Genomic DNA, 20701 nt, shown 5'->3' on the forward strand with positions numbered 1-20701 from the left:
ATATCAGACTCATTCTCATCTTCAGTAATACTAGCTTCTGTAGAATCATCTCTCTTCTGTTGATTTTGGGCACCACCACCTGCTTTCTGTGTTCAGATTTAATATGCTTATTTTTCTTATAGTAATTGCAAATCAAATTATTTTACTTAGATTTTGATTTAGCCTTATTTTTTTGTCACCATCTGAACCATTTTCATTTGTTCTCCCTCTAGCTACCAAACCAACACCATCAGATTTATTTATAGACATCAAACAATCATCAATCGAATGTTTGCATAGCAGATTTATTTTAACATCCTCAACAGATATTGTTTCTCTACCATAAATCATGGTATCCTTAAAATTCTTGTATGATGGAGATAGAGAACATAACAATAATAGGGCCAAATCTTCATCGTCTATTTTAACATCTATCATTTGTAAATCAGTAACAATAGAATTAAACTCAGATATGTGGGATTTAATGGAAGTATCATCACCCATATGAAGGGTATACAATTTGTACTTCAATCTCCACCTATTGGTGAGGGATTTTGTGAGATAGAGATTCCCTAATTTCATCTATAACTCTGCAGCCATTTTCTCTGAGAGAAATTCCTGTAGAACATCATTCGAGAGACACAATTGAATAGTTGAAAGTGCTTTATCATCCAACTCATTCCAATCATTATTAAACATAGTTGTAGTTTTCTCTATCTTCCCAAATAAATTTTTCTTCAACCCCTACTGTGTAAGAACAATCATCATTCAAACCTGCTATAGACTAAAATTGGTATTATCATCGAACCTATCAATATCGTATTTCGTTAAAGCCATGGATCAAAGTAACCCAAAGCTCTGATACCAGTTTGTCAGAGCAAATACCAAAAAATACGAGAATGACATTCATATTTAAAAAACACACCTGTGGTTTCCCATCAGCCATGATGATCTTGAAGGGGTGCAACTGAGTTGCTCATCCCACTCTAAACACAAACCTACGATCTTTTACTCTACTTCAAAAGAATATTTCTGCTTGTAGGCATTAATAAATGATTTCTTGTCGAGATCTCCCATTCTCTTAACTCCAGTTTGAATACATCCTGACAATTCTTTCAACTCCTAAAAAACACAGGAAGTTAGTCTCACCCCTGAAAAAAATGGAGTAAAATTATGTAGAATGAGGTACAGTTTGGGAAAGAAATGCCGAAATATCAAAATTTTGAGATACTTCACAAAAATATAGTAAAGTTCCAATAACATATACCCTAGCACAAATACTATGACACCATAAGCATTGACAAGTGCATATGAAATCTACAAGAGTATGGGATCTCGCACTAGCTTATTTAAAATGGAAGCTCATGAACTATTTTATTATGTAGTAAAAGGACATAAAATGTTAATATATCAACAGGCTTGCATCAATTAAAAATAAAATTGTCAATATTAAACTTAGAAAGAAAGACTTACACTAATTAATTCCTTACGAGCATCACGTAACTCATTGTTCATGCATTCCTTCTTAATAAGAATTTGGTTGAGTGATTCAGGATTTTCCAAATCTTCTTTCTTATCCTCCAGCTCTTGCTTCATTGACTCCATCTTTTTAATGACTTCTGCATCAGCGTCACCCCCCGTGTGTTTCATCACTTCCAATGTCCCCTTTAGTAGCTCTATTTCCAACTATAGTGTTTGTTTAGCATCCAGTTGCTTTTCTAATTGAATTATTCTCGTGGGGTTCTTCATTTTGCTTATGATATCAAACGTCACAGCCAAATAATGAGATTTGATTTCTCTAAGTTACACAAAATTATATGCTTGTTGTAATCTTGATAACAAAATTCAAGGCCCACTAAAACCAGGCACACCTGATGATCATTTGCCAACTTCATCACGTTTTCATCAGCCTTCTACTTGAGTGTTTCATTTTGAAGGGATCTATTTACCATTGCGCTCTGAAAGAAACCCATAAATAATATTATCAATTACCAATAAGAATGTCAAACACTTTAGTAGATCATCATCAAAAACTACTGCAACTTCTAATATAGTAAACATCCAAATTTCAATATGTAATATTATCAGAAAAGGGAACCAGTGATTGTTCAGGGCAAAATTTACTAGACCCATGCACAAAACCGTGAGATCGGTCTACTTTTTGTAGTTGCTAATAAGAATGTAATAAAAATTAGTGAAAACGAACTTATCACCTCCTGGATCTATTTTCCTCTCACATTCTCTCTTATCTCTCCTCATCAAATATGTGGGACCCCTATATGATGCATCCTGGTCCATCGAATGCACTATGCATCCTGATCCATTGAATGCACTCTTTCGTTGCTGGCTATTGGCTTGGCATGTAAGATGCCAATATAAGTCGGCATCGTGTAGATCCCTTGCCCTAAATATTAAAAGAATAGGAAATTTTTCAAAAACACATGTTACCTTCTTCGTAATGATGGAAATCTACAAGTTAGTGATCAATGACATTCTACCATTGAAGGAACTCAAAAAATCCGTAATCCTCTTACTCTCTTATCAAATACTTCAAGATGTCGACCAATTGGGGTATTCATACTAATAGGGGGTCTAAATTGTGGGTAAAGATAAATAATCAATGCCCAAAATTCTTTATACTCAACGAATACTAAGGCAATTCATGTTTGACAATAAGTGTGATAATCATATATTGCAATACTTTTGCCTCAATTTTCTTATTTTTTAGTGTCAGATTCATCACTTTCACTTAATAACATTTAGACAAAACCTTTGTTTTTATGTTTAAAGCAACTATTAAGATGCCTCCTCAAACTATTAGTGCTATCAATATCTAAATGAATCAGATATATTTTTCTACAAGCCTTACATTTCACTCTGTCTCCCATTAGAATTATTTTCTTTAGGAAAATAAATAAACTCTTCCCAAACTACGATAATTGTATCAGATGACACAATTGATACAATATTATGTTCAGATGCAATTCAAAAACCTTTTCCTCGGTTTCTTCACTATAGGGCATCTGAGGACTCCTTGATTTGGTATTCTTCAATTAAAAAGATAAACAAATAAGAAATTTTTTCTTTTATCAAAATAAAGCTCAAGTTCATCAACTTATAGAGTCTGAAAATGAGAATGAGATATCAATAGTAATGTTGTCTGAATTCAAATTAATCACATTGACATATATTCAGTAAGAAAAAAAATAATCACATTTGACATATAAGTAATATCCAATAAGTTTTAATGCATTGAAATAGTATCACTATTATTACTGTAAATAGGGATGGAAGGGCTTAACCTTTTTAGCCCAAAATTACCCAAAATTAAAATAAAGTAGGTAAGTTTTCTCAGTCAAGAATACTATGAGTAGATAACAAAATCTAACAGTAAAGACAACAAAGGCAGTGAAGTATATTCAGTTCACCTAAAGCATATAATTTTTTGAATCTAACGATATCTATCAATTGCCTAGATATGTTTTGGATATGATGATGTGATTGGGTGTTTGAGTGTTTTAGCATGTGGGTGAGACATGTGCAAAGTAGTGGCAACTAATCTATATTTTTGGGTGTTCTAACATATGTATGAGACATGTGAAGAGTAGTGACAACCAATTCAATGAGGACTTTTCCTAGAATCAAGAACAAAACATATTAAAGAAGATAAAGAATTGCTGAAGTCGATCAATTGTAAAAAACTACGATTCTTTGTAACATCTATGAAGAGACTGTGAAGAGCTTCAAAGTTTACATCAACATTGAAGATGTATTCTCACAATAAGGTCAAGATTAAATATGCTTTAATTGTAATAGATATTGTAATCTTGATGTATAAGTCTTGAGTAAGATCAAGAAAATCCTATAAGGTGGTAAGACCTAAGTGAAAACCTTAGAAGTTAGGTGCTTTAGCTTAGAGTACATTTAGACTTTGCCATCCACGGTCATCCGTGTGAAACTGTAGTTGATGGAATTAAATGAAAATTTGTAAGTATAGACTTGCGGATGGTAGCGATGGTAAACCTTGCGATCATCCATCTGGATACATGCTAGATTGGCTTAGCTCTATGTTCTTATAGTCAGTAATGGTGGCACTTAGTTAGCCATGAACATTCATTTGGTGATTAAAAAAATAATAGTTTGGATCATTAAATAAAGGTGACTAGTGGATAATTAAGTATTAAGTTCTCAAAGCATCTTCGTTGATGTCCAAGAGAGCCTAATAATTAGTTCACTTTCGAACTTAGGGAAGTCTTTCGTTAATGATGAAGTTTAATTACTTCTCATTCAAGTTCTTATGCTTGAATTCAAAATCAATTTAAATTAAGCTTAACTTTAACGGTTAGTTGATCCTTATAAGAAGGCTTGAGTCGCAGATACAAGGCTTAAGTTTTCCACACAAGGTAGTAACTTCTCACAAAATAAAGGCTTCATATTGACATCATGTTGAAGAAGAAGGATAATTGGCTGAACTAAAAAGGAACAATCATCAAACTTGAAGAAAGAAGTCATTTGCTTCACTTGGAGGTGAGCTTGGAGTTTTCTCACAGATGTACTTGGTGTGCAGAGGAGAAATCATTGGCAGTGTGCCTGGGTATACAATCCAAAATACTATGATTTTGGATAAAAAAAATTTGGTTGACGATCTAGGTGCACAATTTGAAGGCTTGTGATTGTGTTGGAAAAAAAATCCTTAGCCATGGTAGGTCTAAGTCCCAATCTGAAAGACTAAGATTGTTTGGTTTAAGGGCTTGATTCTTGTATGGGAAAAGAATCAAATGGTGGAGAAATTCTATAGTCAGGTGGATAATGGGAGTTATGTAGGATAGAAGAGGATTCGAACCACAATAAATTGATTGTCTTTTAGTAGCTCTCTACCTCAATCTTTTGCAAGTTACTTTACTACCTTCCAGTTCCTTACTTGTTTACTAATTTCTTCTTCTTCTTCTTCTCTCTTTTTCATTTTTTTTTTTTAATAAAAGCTTTACAAACATTTAATGTTTACTATAGCTGCAACTAGTAGTAGCACTAGTTTTCCTTATGCATTTTAAGTATTCACATTTGCTTGTAAGTATCAATAGTAAAGTATTATGCAATGATATCTGAAAGGTGTTTAATTTACATCTATGAGAGGTGTTGCTCATTGATCTTCTTTAGTACTTGAGTTTGATCATGGAAGAGTTTGATAAAAAAAGATACTGTTCGTGGGATTTGATGTTGATCAAGTGATCAAGTGATCAAATGATCAATTAAAGTGTGAGATTGTTTTAAGGGAAGAAAAAAGTCTCACATGATTCACCCCCTCTTGGGTGATGCCATTGGATCCAACATATTTAAAATATAAATCACTTGAACAAGTTTTAAAGCATTGCAATATCACATGAACTTAGGGTTTACACTTGCACCATGTGTGCAACTTTTTTTTTGGTAGAGATCAACAATGGGTAAAATAGTAGTTTTAAAAAAACTCTCGGATCTGGTTTTAGTTGGGTTGGCCCGTTAGTGTAGAAGCGAAGCAATTCATCATGAGAGTTATGACGAGATTTTGATTATCCCCATTTGGTGGAGTGGTGCAGCTTCCAGTCTCGTTCTTCCCGTGTTATATATTTATTAAATTACAAATAAATAAATTAACAACAACAAATACAAGGAGTAGTGTAAGATTGAAGAAGAGAGAAAGAGGGAGGTGCGGATCCAGATCTTCACATTTTTGTCTTCAAATCCTCTCCTCTTTGAGGAGCCAAGCTCTCTCCCTCTCTCTGTGATGCCATGGAGAGTCGTCGGGTCTTAGCGTTTAGTCTCTGGATCTCTACTCTTCTTCTGCTCTTCATCCATGGAGATTGTTTCTATCTTCCCGGTGTCGCTCCAGAGGATTTCGAAAAGGTCAGTTATGTTGTTTTTGTATGTCTTTCTTCCCTCTTTGGAGTCGATTTGACTGTTTTTAGTGTTTTTTTTCCTTCTCATTCTTTGGGTTGACCAAAAGGGTAATAATCCTGAATTCTGATGTTGGTGATTAATTTGTTGGATCTGCATTTTCCTTCTTAGATCTGTGCGGTTCCCTGCTTTTGTAGCATAGAGATTTAGTATTTTTGTCGAATTTAAGGAAAAGACATGGTTTTTCTCTTAGAAGGATGGAGAGGTGTGGTTTTGCGAATATCTGTTGTTATTGTTATTAGCTTCAGAAGGAATTACTGCTCTTACATCTCACATTCACGGTTGATTGTTTCTTGTGGAGCTCGAGGTCGAAGGAATTTATGCTCCCTTGGTGTTCCTGCTAATGATGGATAATTGGTGGTTCCTGGAAAGTTGATGCTTTTTCTTCAATTTCATTTATACTGAAGGGGGTAGATCTGCACTTCATGAATGTTTCTACCGTTACTCGTTCCTGGTTGGATATAGACCAATTTATTTTGGTTGCAGAGCTTGAACCTCCCATGGTTAGGAACGTAGGCTCTCTTTCTCCTTTGAGGAACTCTCGTATCTTTTTTTTTATTTTATTTTTTATTCTCCCACTGCCTTTTGTATTCTTACAAACTTCATATCGATCACGCTTTGTGAGTGAGTAAGAAGCGGTGAAGAAGACAGTAAGTGATAGAAATGGTGAAGAAGACAGTAACTGTAAGTGATTAGCTGTGCTAGGCTGCCAGGCAACTTTATTAAGTCTGGACTACGTGAATCTCAGTGGTCTGTATTACTTTGCTGACGTGTTTAATATTTCTGCTAATTATGAGCTCCTGAGATGTCATTTCTCATGGGGATAAGTAATCCATGTCAAACCCTTCAGATTTTGGGAAGACATTTCTTGGGAAGGCCTGGTTATCTGAGTTTGACTTGTTTTCTGTTCTTAGTATCAATTTCCTTCTCCGTCCAATGCAATTGGCATTGGTTGAGTCCAATTTTCCATCTTTTGTTTGCATTTTGGTAATCGGCCCTCTTGGTGATTAGAGAAATAGTGATACTCTCTTTGTTGATGGTTTCTAACACACTATCGTTTTTACTTCCATTATCAAACTCTACTGTTAAACGATGAGTGTGAAGTGAAAAAAATGAAAAAGAGAAAAGAAAACAGAAGAAATGAGAACCCCAAGACCACCTTCGAATGCATATGGTTCAATCAATTACAGAAAAGAAGAAATGAGAAAAGAAGCTCAATTATCTGGTAGTATTCTTTCATCTACAAATTGAATGGCCCAACCTGAAAACGTCATGGAAATTAAAATCTTTAAGGGAGTTTGTTGAGGTCATTGCTGAACCATATAAAACAGTGCACGTTAGAAGAAAGAAGTAGAGTTGCCAATGTTGTTTAACTGCATTAGGGATGGCATATCTCATGTGGATCAGACTCCTACAAGCATGTGGACCAGATGAAAACAAAGAATTAGTTGAGGGAAGAAGAGATTTTACCTTGAACATGAAGAACTAATTATTTTGGAGTCTATGTAATGCTTTAGTTGTGCTATTGCAACCTGTTGGTTGCAAGTTCGAAACATGGATACAGCCTCTCCTGCGAAGGTGGGGATAAAGCTGCGTACATTTGTGATGTGGATCCGGATTCCAAGGACTGAAATTGGATCGCTTAGGGCCCACTTACACACTCAATAAAACAAAGACAATAACCAATGGCAGGTTATATTGAAATAAAGCTTCACAAAATGGCAGAGTTGTAAATAAATGAAACTTTAGAAGGGAGTGGCAGACTTGTAATTAAAAAGGGATCTTAAAGGGTAAATGGAGGTTCAAGTAAATAATGGGATATGGAGGGAATTAGGAAATTGTGAAGGGGGTAAATTAGGAAGCAAAACTAAGGCAAAGGTTGGATATAAATTGGGGAAAAAGTAGGGGTAGTTTGGAAACACAAAGGACAAAAGAGAATAAAAGAGAAAATTACCTCTTGTAAACAAGAAGCCACGATTCTGATATTAGGGGTTGTCTTCAACCTCTAGACAGCCAAGGGGTCTCGTTGAACACCAAAGAAGAAGAAAACGAGCTTCAGCCCTTACAACCTCTTTCAACAGCTCTTAATCTCCAGATCTGGGGTTACCGAAGCCTGCTAAGTCGACCTAGAACATTGCAGTTCAAGAGATCAAGTAGATCTAAAGTGCAAATTTCTGAAACAAGGAATTAGCGACACTAACTGGTTTCACCATGGTTGACAGGTTGATATATTCATTGAAAAGAATTTCAGCCACCAAAATCACAGGGCTTCTGATCGCCCAGATTAGTAGATGCTTCGTCCAAAGTTTCAGAGTTAACAGATGGATTTCAAGAGGTTTTGATCCAAATGATGGCCGTAGTTCAGAATAGAGTTCTCCAGAAGGGAAAAATCACAGCATAAAAAAATAAGGAAGAAGAAGAAAAGAAGGGAGAAAAAAGTGAATCTCAAAGAGGGAGGAAAAGAGGATCGGCAACCATGGTTCAGCCAAGCAAGAATATTCAATTTCAAACTTCAATTCTTCAAATCTAAAATTGAGTTCCTCCATCCGTTACATATCTAATATAAAGGAAAAATCAAAACAATTTATGGAAATTTACTTGAAAGGAAACTACCTTAAATAACAACTGAAATAAGATCTCTTACTAAACTGATTTCTAACAAAAAGGAAAGAAAAATAAAATCAAGTCACTAAATCCATCGCCGAACTGCATTTGCTCCCTCTCAGACCCTGCAGTAGCGGGAGCCTTGTGCACTGGGACGCTTTTTTTGGCAAACAGTCTCTCCGCAGAGCAAGGGTAAGGCTGCATACATTATGACCTCCCTAGACTTTGCAGTGGTGGGAGCTTCGTGCATTGGGTCCGTCCTTAGTAATGCTGTAGTAGATTCAGAGTACTAAAAACTTGGAAAGTAGAGCATAGGAACAATTCCCTGAAAAGCATCCATGCTCAGATAAAAGACCATAAACGTTTCTTAAGCATCTCTATCAAAAATGGGATGAGCATATTGCCCCACGATCTTTGAAGACAATATAGTCTTCAATTGTAAATTCTTCCACCACATTATTCAAGACCAAATTGTTGATACTGGATTGACCAGTAATAGTGCTATTAGTTTTTCCTGATATAATGTGCATTGTCCTCTCTGACAACCATAAAAATGCAGTAATAAATATAAAAAAAAGAGCAACTTAGTGTACGAGGCTCCCGCTGTTGCAGGTGCCTTACCCCCTGCTTCGCAGGAGAGGCTGTTCCAAAAAAATACAGTTGTAAATATAATTGGCCAAAATCTAGTTAAATTCAAGTATGACTCAGTCCAGCATAGGTTGTTTGGAAAGACTTTGGTTGCATGCCCCATGTTGGGGTGAAGTATCCATGTGTGCTACCAAAGTACTCATCATATTAATTTACCCTGCTGCCATTAGTAAAGAAATTCTTTTGTTCAGTCTTCATTTGACTGGAGCTGGACCTTGATGGTAGCTCTCAAAGACAGGTGCCTAAGAGGTAAACGGTGATTGAAACAAAGAAATAGAAAGAGAAGAAAATGTTAATTAGATTGGATGAAGGGAACTTTCCATTGCGGAAACCTTTGAAGATAATAAACCTGATGACTCTTAAGCAATGCAAAAAAAGTTACCTGAAGAATTAGACTGGATTAAATCTCTAAAATAATCTCATTTCAAATGCTAGAATGCCCAATTACTAATTATGCGGTCAAGTTTGATTAATGCAACTCCTGTGGGAGAAATTCAAGTTAACAGAGTGATCTTGATGGGATCTTCTAAAGTTCTTAATCACTAAAATTATGTGCTCGGCTTTTGGAAGGTTCACCTAATGAACAAGGCCTTCTATTGGAAGTGATTTTGGCATTTCAGCTTGTGGAAGGCAGTTAGATATAATCATACTGGTGACTTCTGCAATTGGGACTGTTTGAAGTATCTATATTGTATATGATAAGTTTTAGGGAAAGGGATTGCAATCTCATGAATTCTTTGTTCTGACATACATTTCAAGGTCAGAGATGCAGATATGATTTGGGAGGATTGTTGGAAGCTCAATAATTCTGTCCTTGCATTTGTTGTTTGTCCCCCTCTCATAGAGAATCATTATGCAAAATTTATTTTATAATTGTTCTTAATTTTTTTTGGGTTGGGGGGGGGGGAGTTTTCCTGAACGGCCATGTGGGCCCCATCTAAGGTGATTCAGTAGATTGGGTCCATATTGAGATACTAATTTGGATTGTTTATGTTTTGCTAAAGAACTGTTTAATTTGGTTTTAGAGTTGCGACCCAGTGGTCAAGCGGTCGAAAAAAGCCTCGAGACATTCTCGGGGTTAAGGCTGCGTAGTTCTTGCCCCCCGGACCTTGCACATGTGGGAGCCTTGTGCACCGGGTACGCCCTTTTTTTGTTTAATCTAGCTTTAGAAACTCTAGATGCTCTGGAAAGTTTCTATTCTCAGATTCCTTGGTTCTCAAGTTTGAAGAATTTAAGGAAGTTTCTAATTTATGAGTTGTATTAAGAATAGAAAGTTAAGGAGTTAGTCTATATATTAGTGGCCTGATATGTGATGTAATGCAACACTTTAAATTAATGAAAAGTTTGGTTTCAGCTTTGTTCTGTGGGGATTCAGAATGCACACTGTTGTGGTGATTCATTAGGTTCCTAATAATGATTTCTGGAAACCATTTGTGGTGATTCCAAGGTTGGGATACTGGTGGTGATTCTAGCTCTGCAGATCACATATTCCTTTTGATGTAGGACAGGTTTGGGAAATCTAATACAAGTCTAAGGATTAAGTGAATTTTGGTTTGGGAAGGACTGCTAACAGTCTTGACTCTAACACAAACTCACAACATACATGCAGAAAGTCAGAATTAACAGTAGCCATAAATGATGAAAATTTCCAAAATACAAGTGCAGCAAAATCATTCTACGATTCATAGAAATTTAATAAAGGATACATGATAGGTCAATACTTTCCTTTGCTGTTCCACGAGTTGGAGTGTTGTGATCAAGTGCAAAGTGTCTTACTTCCCATTGAATGATGATCATGCAAGTCTAATTCAACAACTCTATCAAACTTGTGGACGAGTTTTTTTTTTTTTTTTTTTTCAAGATGAGAATTGATGTAGATCTCAATTACCAAAGGTTCAAGGCCCCAAAACTTGTCTAGAATTGCTGTGGGATTCAACTGCTATGGGAGACAGCTTGATAGGTTCAATGGAGCATATCATAAGGAAACAAGAAGACACCTTGAAGATCTGTCCATCAACTTGAGCCCAAGTTTTGACAGCTGAAATACACTCCATATAGCATTCTTATGATGACGGTTTCATGTTCATCTAAAGGCTTAATGTTGCTATAATAAGATCCTACTTGGGGTTAGGTTTCTTGAGTCCTAGCCTTACATTAAGAATTGGGGAAGAGTAAGTGGCTTAGCTTCATACCAACTCGGATTCACTCCAAGGTTTGCAGTGAATCATTCATGCCCCAAAGAATGGGAGAAAATCTAACAAGTTCCAACACCTTTCATTGCCTTCCATCCCAAAATACAGTCTTTTAGAACCCAAAATAAAAAAAGAGAAAAAATTCCCTCATAAATGCTTTCTAGCAATAACCCCCTAGTAACTACTTCTTTAGCAATAACTTCCTAATAGCTACCCCACTTACTATTACAACATTAGTACATAATAGTTTTGACACCAAATAAAAAAAAAATAATAATAAAACCTTAATTTTTTGGACCATTTTACCCTCCTTTGTATACCGATACCACAGCTACAGTACCGGATACCAATAAGTTGAACTTTGTGTAATGCCCCGGCTCGATTAACCTTGGCACAATATTTTCCTCTTTAGCCCATTGGCCTTAAGGTTTTAAAACGCGTTGTACCATGTTAAGGAGGCTAGAAGTTATCAATTAGCCAAACAACCTCCCCCTATGCGATGTGGGACTAAAGTTTGCACATCTTCACCAATCTCCCAAAACCCCCTTGGTACTTGTCGTATTCTTGGTGGGGACACCTCACCGGTCTCCCCAGCGGGTTCAGTACACTTATCGTATTCTTGGGTGTCACATTCTCCCCCCTTTGGGCATAATGGTCCCGTTATGGCCCAACATGTTGTGGGGGTCTTCTCTGATACCACCTGTAATGCCCCGGTCCTATTAACCTTGACACAATATTGTCATCTTTGACCCATATTGGCCTTAAGGCTTTAAAACACGTTGTATCATGTTAAAGAGGCTAGAGTTCATCAATTAACACAACAACCTTCCCCTAGGCGATATGGGACTAAAGTTTGCACATCTTCACCAATCTCTTAAAACCCCTTGATACTTGCTGTATTCTTAGTGGGGGACACCTCATCGATCTCCCAGGCGACTTCTGTACACTTGTCGTATTTTTAGATGTCACACTTTGGGTTTGACGTTAGCTTTGCATTTGAAATGCTTGGGGGTATTTAATTGAATTTGAGTATAAAAATTGATGTCCCTTGGTGTATGCTCTTTGCCAATGACATCGTTTTCGTCAAGATTCAAGGTATTGGGTTTCGACCCTTGGGGAAACCGAAATTTCGGTTGAAACTTGGGAAATTTCGAGGAAACTAGGGAATTTTTCCCGATTGGGTGGAAACTTTGGTTTCGACCCCAAAATGTGTTTTTTTGGCTAGATTTTTTATGTACATCATATTTTAGACATTTCTAACACATTCACATAATTAGTTTTATAGAAAAAATACATAAAGTGATACTTATGAGGTGAACCAAAAGTTTGGTAATGTACATTGATGTTGTTGAGTCTTTGACTGAAAGTCTGAAACTATACTACATAAGTATATAGTCTACAATCTATGGAAGTACATAATACGTAATACAAATGATCCAAAATAAATAATAATATTACATCATAATGAGTTAAGTGACTCAACCCTCAACACTCTAACACTCAACTAACATATAAAAAATCTACATCATTCTACTCTATTTACAACTATATTATATAAAAAAAAAAATGATTTTTGGGGGAGATGGGATTTACCTTTTTGGTCCAAGCTACCATCCTTAGGTAGATTTTGCAAGATCCAAGCTTGGATTGAAGTTTTTTGGGCACAAGGGTGTTTCCCCTAGTTTCCTACTTCATAGAGAAAAAATAAGGGGAGAGTTGAATTTTTGAGAATAGAAGACTTGGTTTTCCTTAAAAGCATTTTATATAAGGGCCTGGTTCGACTCAACCAACTGGTTCAGTCGAAATTTCCCAAATTTCGGTCGAAATGTGGGAATTTTCGTCGAAACATGTCGAAACTTGTCGAAACCTAAAGTCATAGGCTATATGATATTGGAGTCTTGGGATACTGTCGAAATGTGGGGCATTTCGACGGTATCGGTGGAAATCTTGAACCATGGTTTTAGTGAATGAGACTTAAGCAAGGATTAATGCTAAGATAGAGCTATGGAAATCAACCTTGGAAACAAGAGGTTTTAAGATTGGTAGATCGAAGATGAAGTATATGATATGTAATTTTAGCCACTCTATGAGGGGATAATGAATTGGTGAAAATTAAGGAGATTCCTAAAGGGATTATTTTAGATATCTAGGGTCAACCATAAATAGAGAAGGTGATGTAGAGGATGGTGTTTTATAGAGAATTAAAGTGGGATTGATGAAGTGGAGAGGTGCGTCCTGAGTGTTGTGTGATTAACTTCTCCCTTTAAAGCTTAAGGAAAAATTCTGTAGGGTTGTTGTGCGACCAACTATGATGTATGGGGCAGAATGTTAGGTAGTTAGAAGTGTCATATAGAAAAACCTATGTGTAGCTGAGATGAGGATGTTAAGATGAATGTGTGGCAAAACTATGAATTATAAAGTAAGGAATGAACATATTAGAATTGATGTGGGAGTTGCCCCGATCAATGACAAGCTTCGTGAAAGTTGTTTGAGATGGTATGACCATGTTCAAAGGAGGCTTGAGGACACCCTAGGAAGGAAGAGTGATCTGATTTAAATTTGAAGTAGCTAAAAGAGCTACAGGTAGCCTAAAATGATCATAGGTGAAGTGATGCAGATTAATAATCAAAATAAGCTTATTTTATTAGGAATAAGCCTACGGTTGGGTTGTATATGTGTTGGGCCTTCAGTCCATGTGGTTTGGAATGTATTGGGCCACTTTTAGGGGTCTAAAAGAGGAGTTCTAAGATTGAGTACGGGATTACTAGTGAGTTTTCTTTTTTCATTAGTTTCCTTTTTATTTGGGTTTGAGTTGAGTTATATTTGTTTTCTTAGGAGTCTAGTTATTAATTGAGTCAAGTCATCAGTAGTTAGTTTCCTTTTTCAACTAGTTTCTAATTTCAGTTAGTTTCTAATTGCAGTTTTTAGTAACTATTGTATTAGGAGAATATTTGGTATCCTTTCTGAGGAACCTTCTATTTTGTAATTCCCTTCCTCATCAACATTATGAATAAAGAGGAGGAGGCTCCTAAAAAAAGAGATGATTTTGATAAAAAAAAATTAATGGCTGTTGCTATTGTCTTCTTCATGAAGAGTTGTCTTGTGTTTGATCAAGGTTGATGGAATTGGTTTTTGATTCAATTGACTGTTTGGGGTGTGAAGCCCAAGAGGTTCCTTTCAATTGTTTTTTTCGTCAAGTATTTTTCTTCTTCCTCCCTCAAGGATCCAAGGTATTGAACTCCATCTCAGTTCATCCCAGATCTGATTTTCCCTTTAGTCTGATCTCGTGTTGCTGTCCTACTTTGTTGAGGTTGTTCTTTGATTAAAAGTTCCTGTAGTCGAGACTTGGTTAGACTCCCTATCCTAGTCTACATTAAGTGGTATTAGAGCATGGCGGAGAACAACCCTCTTGCTGAGATGAAGACTTCCCTTGCTTCCATAATGGAGATGGTGATCCAAGTGCATCAAGAAATGGTGCGAACGAATGAAGTATTCGCTAGAATGCAGCGACATGTTGGTATTTATATCAGTCCTTCTTCTTCAAGACTTTACTACTGCCCTACTGTTACAGGTATTTATATCTGTCCTTATTCTCAGTTCTGTCTAGCGATAGGCATTCCTATGAAGAAACTTCAACTTCTGCCCAGGCCTATCCCACAGTCAGTTTTGGCTGAGATTTTAACCTAAGGTTCTACCCATACAAAGGGGAACTGGATCCAGAGTTGAGGCCCTGACTTCAGGTTGCTGAGTTATCAAAGATCTCCCTATTCTGGCCGATTCTGGTTAGTTCAGAGTCTTCAGACTCTGCCCACTGAAATTGATAGATCTGGTTCTGTCCTCCTCTGTTTCTGTGGAGTTTATTATTGTTTGTGGACTGTTAGGATTCTATTCCTACTGCCGGTTAACCCTATTATTTGGTGTATCGTCTGATCTCATAAGTTCCAGCTTCTGGGTTTCGAAATTCTGATTTACCAAAATCTGTTTCTTCCTTAATTCTGATCTGTTGTTTTGCTGTCCTACCTTGGCTATTCTTGGTTCTTCTGATTAAAAGATCTTGAATTTGAGACTCGGTTAGACCCCTATCCTTGTCCTAGATTAAGTGGTTTCAGAGCATGGCAGAGAACAACCCTCTTGCTGAGATGAAGACTTCCCTTGCTTCCATAATGGAGATGGTGATACAAGTGCATCAAGAAATGGTGTGAACGAATAGAATGTAGTGACGCGTTGGTGTCCCAGAATCATTAATTGCACCTGTAACACCTCTAGGTGAAGTGAAGATACTTCTATTCAAACCAAAAGAACTTGAAGTTAAAGTTCACATTGAAGAGATAGTTCTTAAAGCTTCAAAGACAGAAGATCAAGAGACAAAAGATTCCATGGAAGAGTTCTACATTGAAGAGAGCATAGTAGATAAGACTGAAGCTGTGGACGATGATTTAGTGGTTGAAAGCACTCCACAACCAGTCTTTGAGATTCATGATGAGAAGGAAGAATTTGTTCCAATCCTTGACGAGAAGGTTACCAACATTGACAATCCTATGCACACGACATTCACAATTGGTATTGATTCAAAGGTTGAGCATATAGAGTTTGTTATGCCATCATGGTTCTTTGAAGAGAAAGCTCGACGCCTTGGAGACTACATTCCAAAAGTCTACAAGCAACCTGAATTCTATTTGGGAATGGTTACGGCTGCTATTCACATGTTGTTCCCGCCTCATCACTAGAAAATTCGAGGATGGATTTTTTCAAGATGGGGAGAGTTCATGCAGATTAATAATCAAAATAATGCATATTTTATTAGGAATAAGCCTACGGTTGGGTTGTATATGTGTTGAGCCTTCAGTCCATGTGGTTTGGAGTGTATTGGGCCACTTTAGGGATCTAAAATAGAGGCTCTAAGATTGAGTACGGGATTACTAGTTAGTTTCATTTTTTCATTAGTTTCCTTTTTAGTTGGGTTTGAATTGAGCTATATTTGTTTCCTTAGAAGTCAAGTTATTAATTGAGTCAAGTCATTAGTAGTTAGTTTCATTTTTCAACTAGTTTTTAATTTCAGTTTGTTTCTAATTTCAGTTTTTAGTAATTATTATATTAGGAGAATATTAGGTTTCTTTTTTGAGGAACCTTCTATTTTGTAATTCCCTCCCCCATCAACATTATAAATAAAGAGGAGGAGGCTCCTAAAAAAAGAGATGATTTTAGTAAAAAAATTAATGGTTGTTAATATTGTCTTATTCCTGAAAGTTGTCTTGTGTTTGATCAAGGTTGATGGAATTGGTGTTTGTTCCAATTGACTCTTTGCGGTGTGAAGCCCAAGAGGTTCCTTTCAAGTGTTTTTTTCGTCAAGTATTTTTCTTCTTCCTCCCTCAAGTATCCAAGGTATTGAACTCCATCTCAGTTCATCCCAGACCTGATTTTCCCTTTAGTCTGATCTCTTGTGCTGCTGTCCTACCTTGTTGAGGTTGTTCTTTGATTAAAAGTTCCTACAGTTGAGACTTGGTTAGACTCCCTATCCTAGTCTACATTATGAAGTGGTGAGGAATGACATGCATAGTCTTGGTCTTGTCCAAAGAATGACTTTTAATAGAGTATATTGGAGGGCTAAGATCCTAGTAGCCGACTCATTTAGCTGAGATTCTCTTAACTTGTTGGGTTGTGCCTCTTTCTTCTTACTCGTCTATTTACTTTCATCTTTCTTATCTCTCATCTTTTCATCTCTGCCTTCCCCCACCCCCCCCCCTTTTTTTTTAAATTTTTTAGATGGATCCATGTAACCAACCCCATTAAGTTGGGATAAGGCTGAGTTTGTTGTTGTTGAGTATGAAACTTGATGTGGCTATGCCCTCTATATGCAATGGTTGGAGCAGCCACATCATTTTTCCATGTGGCACAATGGCAGTGGGCCCTGTTTAGGAAGCCCTTTGTAAACAGGGCTGTGTACAGTAGTTTTCCCCTGTTTGGGGTGGGCTTACTTTTATGTATATTAAAGAGACAAAAAACAAGGGAATGAAAGTGTGTCTCTAACAATGTGGTCAACAAGAAATTATCAATGTGCTAAACTTTTTATAATACCATAGATGCAATTCTGATGGTTAAATCTTTCAAGCTTCATAGTGCACTTAATTTGTGTTAAAATTTAATTCTTCTGGGTGCAGGGGGATCCACTGAAGGTGAAAGTTAACAAACTGACCTCCACAAAGACTCAGCTTCCTTACTCCTATTATTCTCTCCCCTATTGCCCTCCAGAAAAAATAATTGATAATGCAGAGAATCTTGGAGAAGTTCTTCGTGGCGATCGTATTGAGAACTCTCCTTATGTGGTTAGTTAATTATCTTAGATAATTCACTGGCTTTGCTATTTTGTGTGACTTGATTTAGTGTGTTATTCCTTCTAACTGACGTGGTGCTTTTGCAGTTCAAAATGAGGGAACCGCAGATGTGTAATGTAGTCTGTCGGTTACAACTTGATGAAAAATCCGCAAAGGCCTTTAAGGAAAAGATAGATGATGAATATCGGGTCAACATGTGAGACTCTTTTATTCGGATCTTGAATTATACATGATGCCTTTTTCACCTCATAATTATAAGCCTTATCTATTTGGGGAAACTATATTCTGTGTTGCAGGATTTTGGATAATCTTCCTCTGGTTGTTCCTATGCGAAGGCAAGATCAGGAATTCCCTACGGTGTATCAGCATGGCTTTCATGTTGGACTGAAAGGGGCATATACTGGAGTAAATATCATACTCATTTAGAATGGAAACATCATTTTGTCATCAGACTTGGTGATATGTTCATGTACAGTTACTTATTCTACTTCTCTTATTTTGAAGGTCAAGGGTGAAAAGCATTTTATCCACAACCATTTACAATTTACCATGAAGTTTCACAAAGATTCACAGACTGACTCTGCAAGGATTGTGGGATTTGAGGTCAAACCATTCAGGTCAGTTTATTATGGCAACCCTTGTCATGTGGGATGCTCAATATACTGATTCTTCTTGACAGATTTAGTTTATGTTCAGGATATAGTATCTGATGCTGTTGATGTGTCCAGTGTTAAACATGAATATGAGGGTGAGTGGAACGAGAAGACTCGGTTAACCACCTGTGACCCACATGCAAGACGAACGGTTACCAACTCTGATTCTCCTCAAGAGGTTGAAGATAAGAAGGAAATTATATTCACATATGATGTCGAGTTTGAGGCGAGTATTAACCATTTTTTTTTCTCCTTTTTTAGAGTGGTGGTGGCATTGTTGGTTCCTGATAAGAATTATTTTTCTGTTCCCTTTTGTAGCCAAGTGATGTGAAGTGGGCATCACGATGGGATACTTATCTCCTTATGACCGACGACCAAATCCACTGGTTTTCAATTGTCAATTCTTTGATGATTGTTCTCTTCCTCTCGGGCATGGTTGCTATGATCATGTTGAGGACACTGTACCGTGACATCTCCAAGTACAACCAACTGGAGACCCAAGAAGAAGCCCAAGAAGAGACAGGATGGAAGCTGGTCCATGGAGATGTTTTCAGGCCCCCAGCGAACTCTGATCTTCTCTGTGTTTATGTGGGGACAGGTGTCCAGTTCTTTGGGATGATACTTGTTACAATGATCTTCGCTCTTCTTGGATTCCTCTCCCCCTCAAACCGGGGTGGGTTGATGACAGCCATGCTCCTACTCTGGGTCTTCATGGGCTTGTTTGCTGGTTACTCCGCATCCCGTCTATACAAGATTTTTAAAGGAGCAGAATGGAAGAAAATCACTCTCAGAACTGCATTCATGTTCCCTGGAGTTGTCTTTGTCATTTTCTTCATCTTGAATGCTCTTATATGGGGGCAGAAGTCATCAGGAGCAGTTCCTTTTGGGACCATGTTTGCTCTCGTCTTTCTTTGGTTTGGAATCTCAGTTCCGCTTGTATTTGTGGGTAGCTACATTGGGTTCAAGAAGCCTGCAATCGAGGAACCTGTGAAGACAAACAAGATTCCAAGGCAGATCCCAGAGCAGGCCTGGTACATGAACCCAATCTTCTCAATCCTGATTGGGGGGATACTCCCATTTGGAGCTGTCTTCATTGAGCTTTTCTTCATTCTGACGTCCATCTGGTTACACCAGTCCTACTATATCTTTGGCTTCCTCTTCATTGTCTTTGTGATCCTTGTTGTCACATGTGCCGAGATCACAATCGTACTGTGTTATTTCCAGCTCTGCAGTGAAGATTATTTGTGGTGGTGGAGATCGTACCTGACCTCAGGATCTTCAGCATTCTACCTTTTCCTCTATGCAACCTTCTACTTCTTCACAAAACTCGAGATCACAAAGCCAGTATCTGGGGTGCTCTATTTTGGTTACATGCTCATTGTCTCATATGCATTTTTTGTGCTGACCGGCACGATTGGTTTCTATGCATGCTTTTGGTTCACAAGGCTCATCTACTCATCAGTGAAGATTGATTGACATGTTTGATCATATGGGTGGCTGGTTGGTTCGTCTCTCGGAGATGGCAAAAAAATTGTCTCATTCCGGATTGGCTATGGATGGCAGGTTACTCTTTTTAACTTTGGGAGTTAATTGAGTTTTTTACATATTGAAGCGCTCTCGATTCTGTTTGAATAGAGATTGTTTCTTAACCTCTGGGTACAGATTCTTAGATTCTCCCATTTCTTTCATCTTTTTTGTTCTTTTTTTTACACAGGTCTGTTTGATTAATTTTTGTTTCTTGTATCCGAACAAAAGCTGTGAGAGGATTGTGAAGGCATGCTACGCCATCCTTGACAAACTGCGTTTAGAAATGAAAGAATTCGTTGTATCAATGCTGATTTTGCTACTATAGCTACTGTATTATTTCAGATTAAAATTTTCATGCCAGTAAAATGTCAATCCTTTCCCTTTATTTGGCCAAGATAGAAACCAAAACTGAACCGTATTGAATTGTATTTGGTTCACATCCTTGAAATTGTGACTGAATCATTTTTCTTTCGGCCATTTGGTTTTCGACAATTCTTCTCTAATTTTTTCTCCTATTGCATTCAATCTGGCCATTCCATTAGGTTCCGGTTTGGTTTGAGATTGCTTTCGGTTTACATTCTTGAATGGTAAACGAACCTTTTTAATTTGGTTCAGCTTGGTTCGGCTATAGACAGCCGGTTTCGGTTCCACTATGACACCATTACTATCTGTCAAGGTTGGATTTTGGTAGTGATGTAGAAACTATTGAAAGGTTGGATTATTGGATTCATTTGCATGACCTTACCAAAGTTGTACATTTACCAAATTCCTATAAATCATTTTAACGATGAAAAGGAAGGCCCCATATCTTGTGAAGTGACATCGTTTCCTA

At 37.1% G+C, this 20701-nt stretch overlaps 1 protein-coding gene across 1 annotated transcript; it reads left to right on the forward strand.

Annotated features, from left to right (window-relative positions):
* Positions 1-5490: 5490 nt before the first annotated feature.
* LOC122084257 (transmembrane 9 superfamily member 10-like) lies at positions 5491-20174 on the forward strand. Its single transcript, XM_042652360.1, has 7 exons — positions 5491-5862; positions 17516-17680; positions 17776-17885; positions 17986-18094; positions 18194-18306; positions 18418-18568; positions 18661-20174. The coding sequence occupies exons 1-7, from the start codon at positions 5749-5751 to the stop codon at positions 19816-19818; spliced, it is 1920 nt and encodes a 639-aa protein (XP_042508294.1). The 5' UTR covers positions 5491-5748; the 3' UTR covers positions 19819-20174.
* Positions 20175-20701: the final 527 nt, after the last annotated feature.

This window comes from Macadamia integrifolia, chromosome 7 (genome assembly GCF_013358625.1).
Source record: "Macadamia integrifolia cultivar HAES 741 chromosome 7, SCU_Mint_v3, whole genome shotgun sequence".
Lineage (NCBI taxonomy): Eukaryota > Viridiplantae > Streptophyta > Magnoliopsida > Proteales > Proteaceae > Macadamia > Macadamia integrifolia.

Coding starts and splice junctions, on each gene's coding strand:
- LOC122084257 (XM_042652360.1), top strand. CDS start 5,749: ATGGAGAGTCGTCGGGTCTTAGCGTTTAGTCTCTGGATCTCTACTCTT. Junction 5,863..17,515: donor CTCCAGAGGATTTCGAAAAG/GTCAGTTATGTT, acceptor TTCTGGGTGCAG/GGGGATCCACTGAAGGTGAA. Junction 17,681..17,775: donor TTGAGAACTCTCCTTATGTG/GTTAGTTAATTA, acceptor GTGCTTTTGCAG/TTCAAAATGAGGGAACCGCA.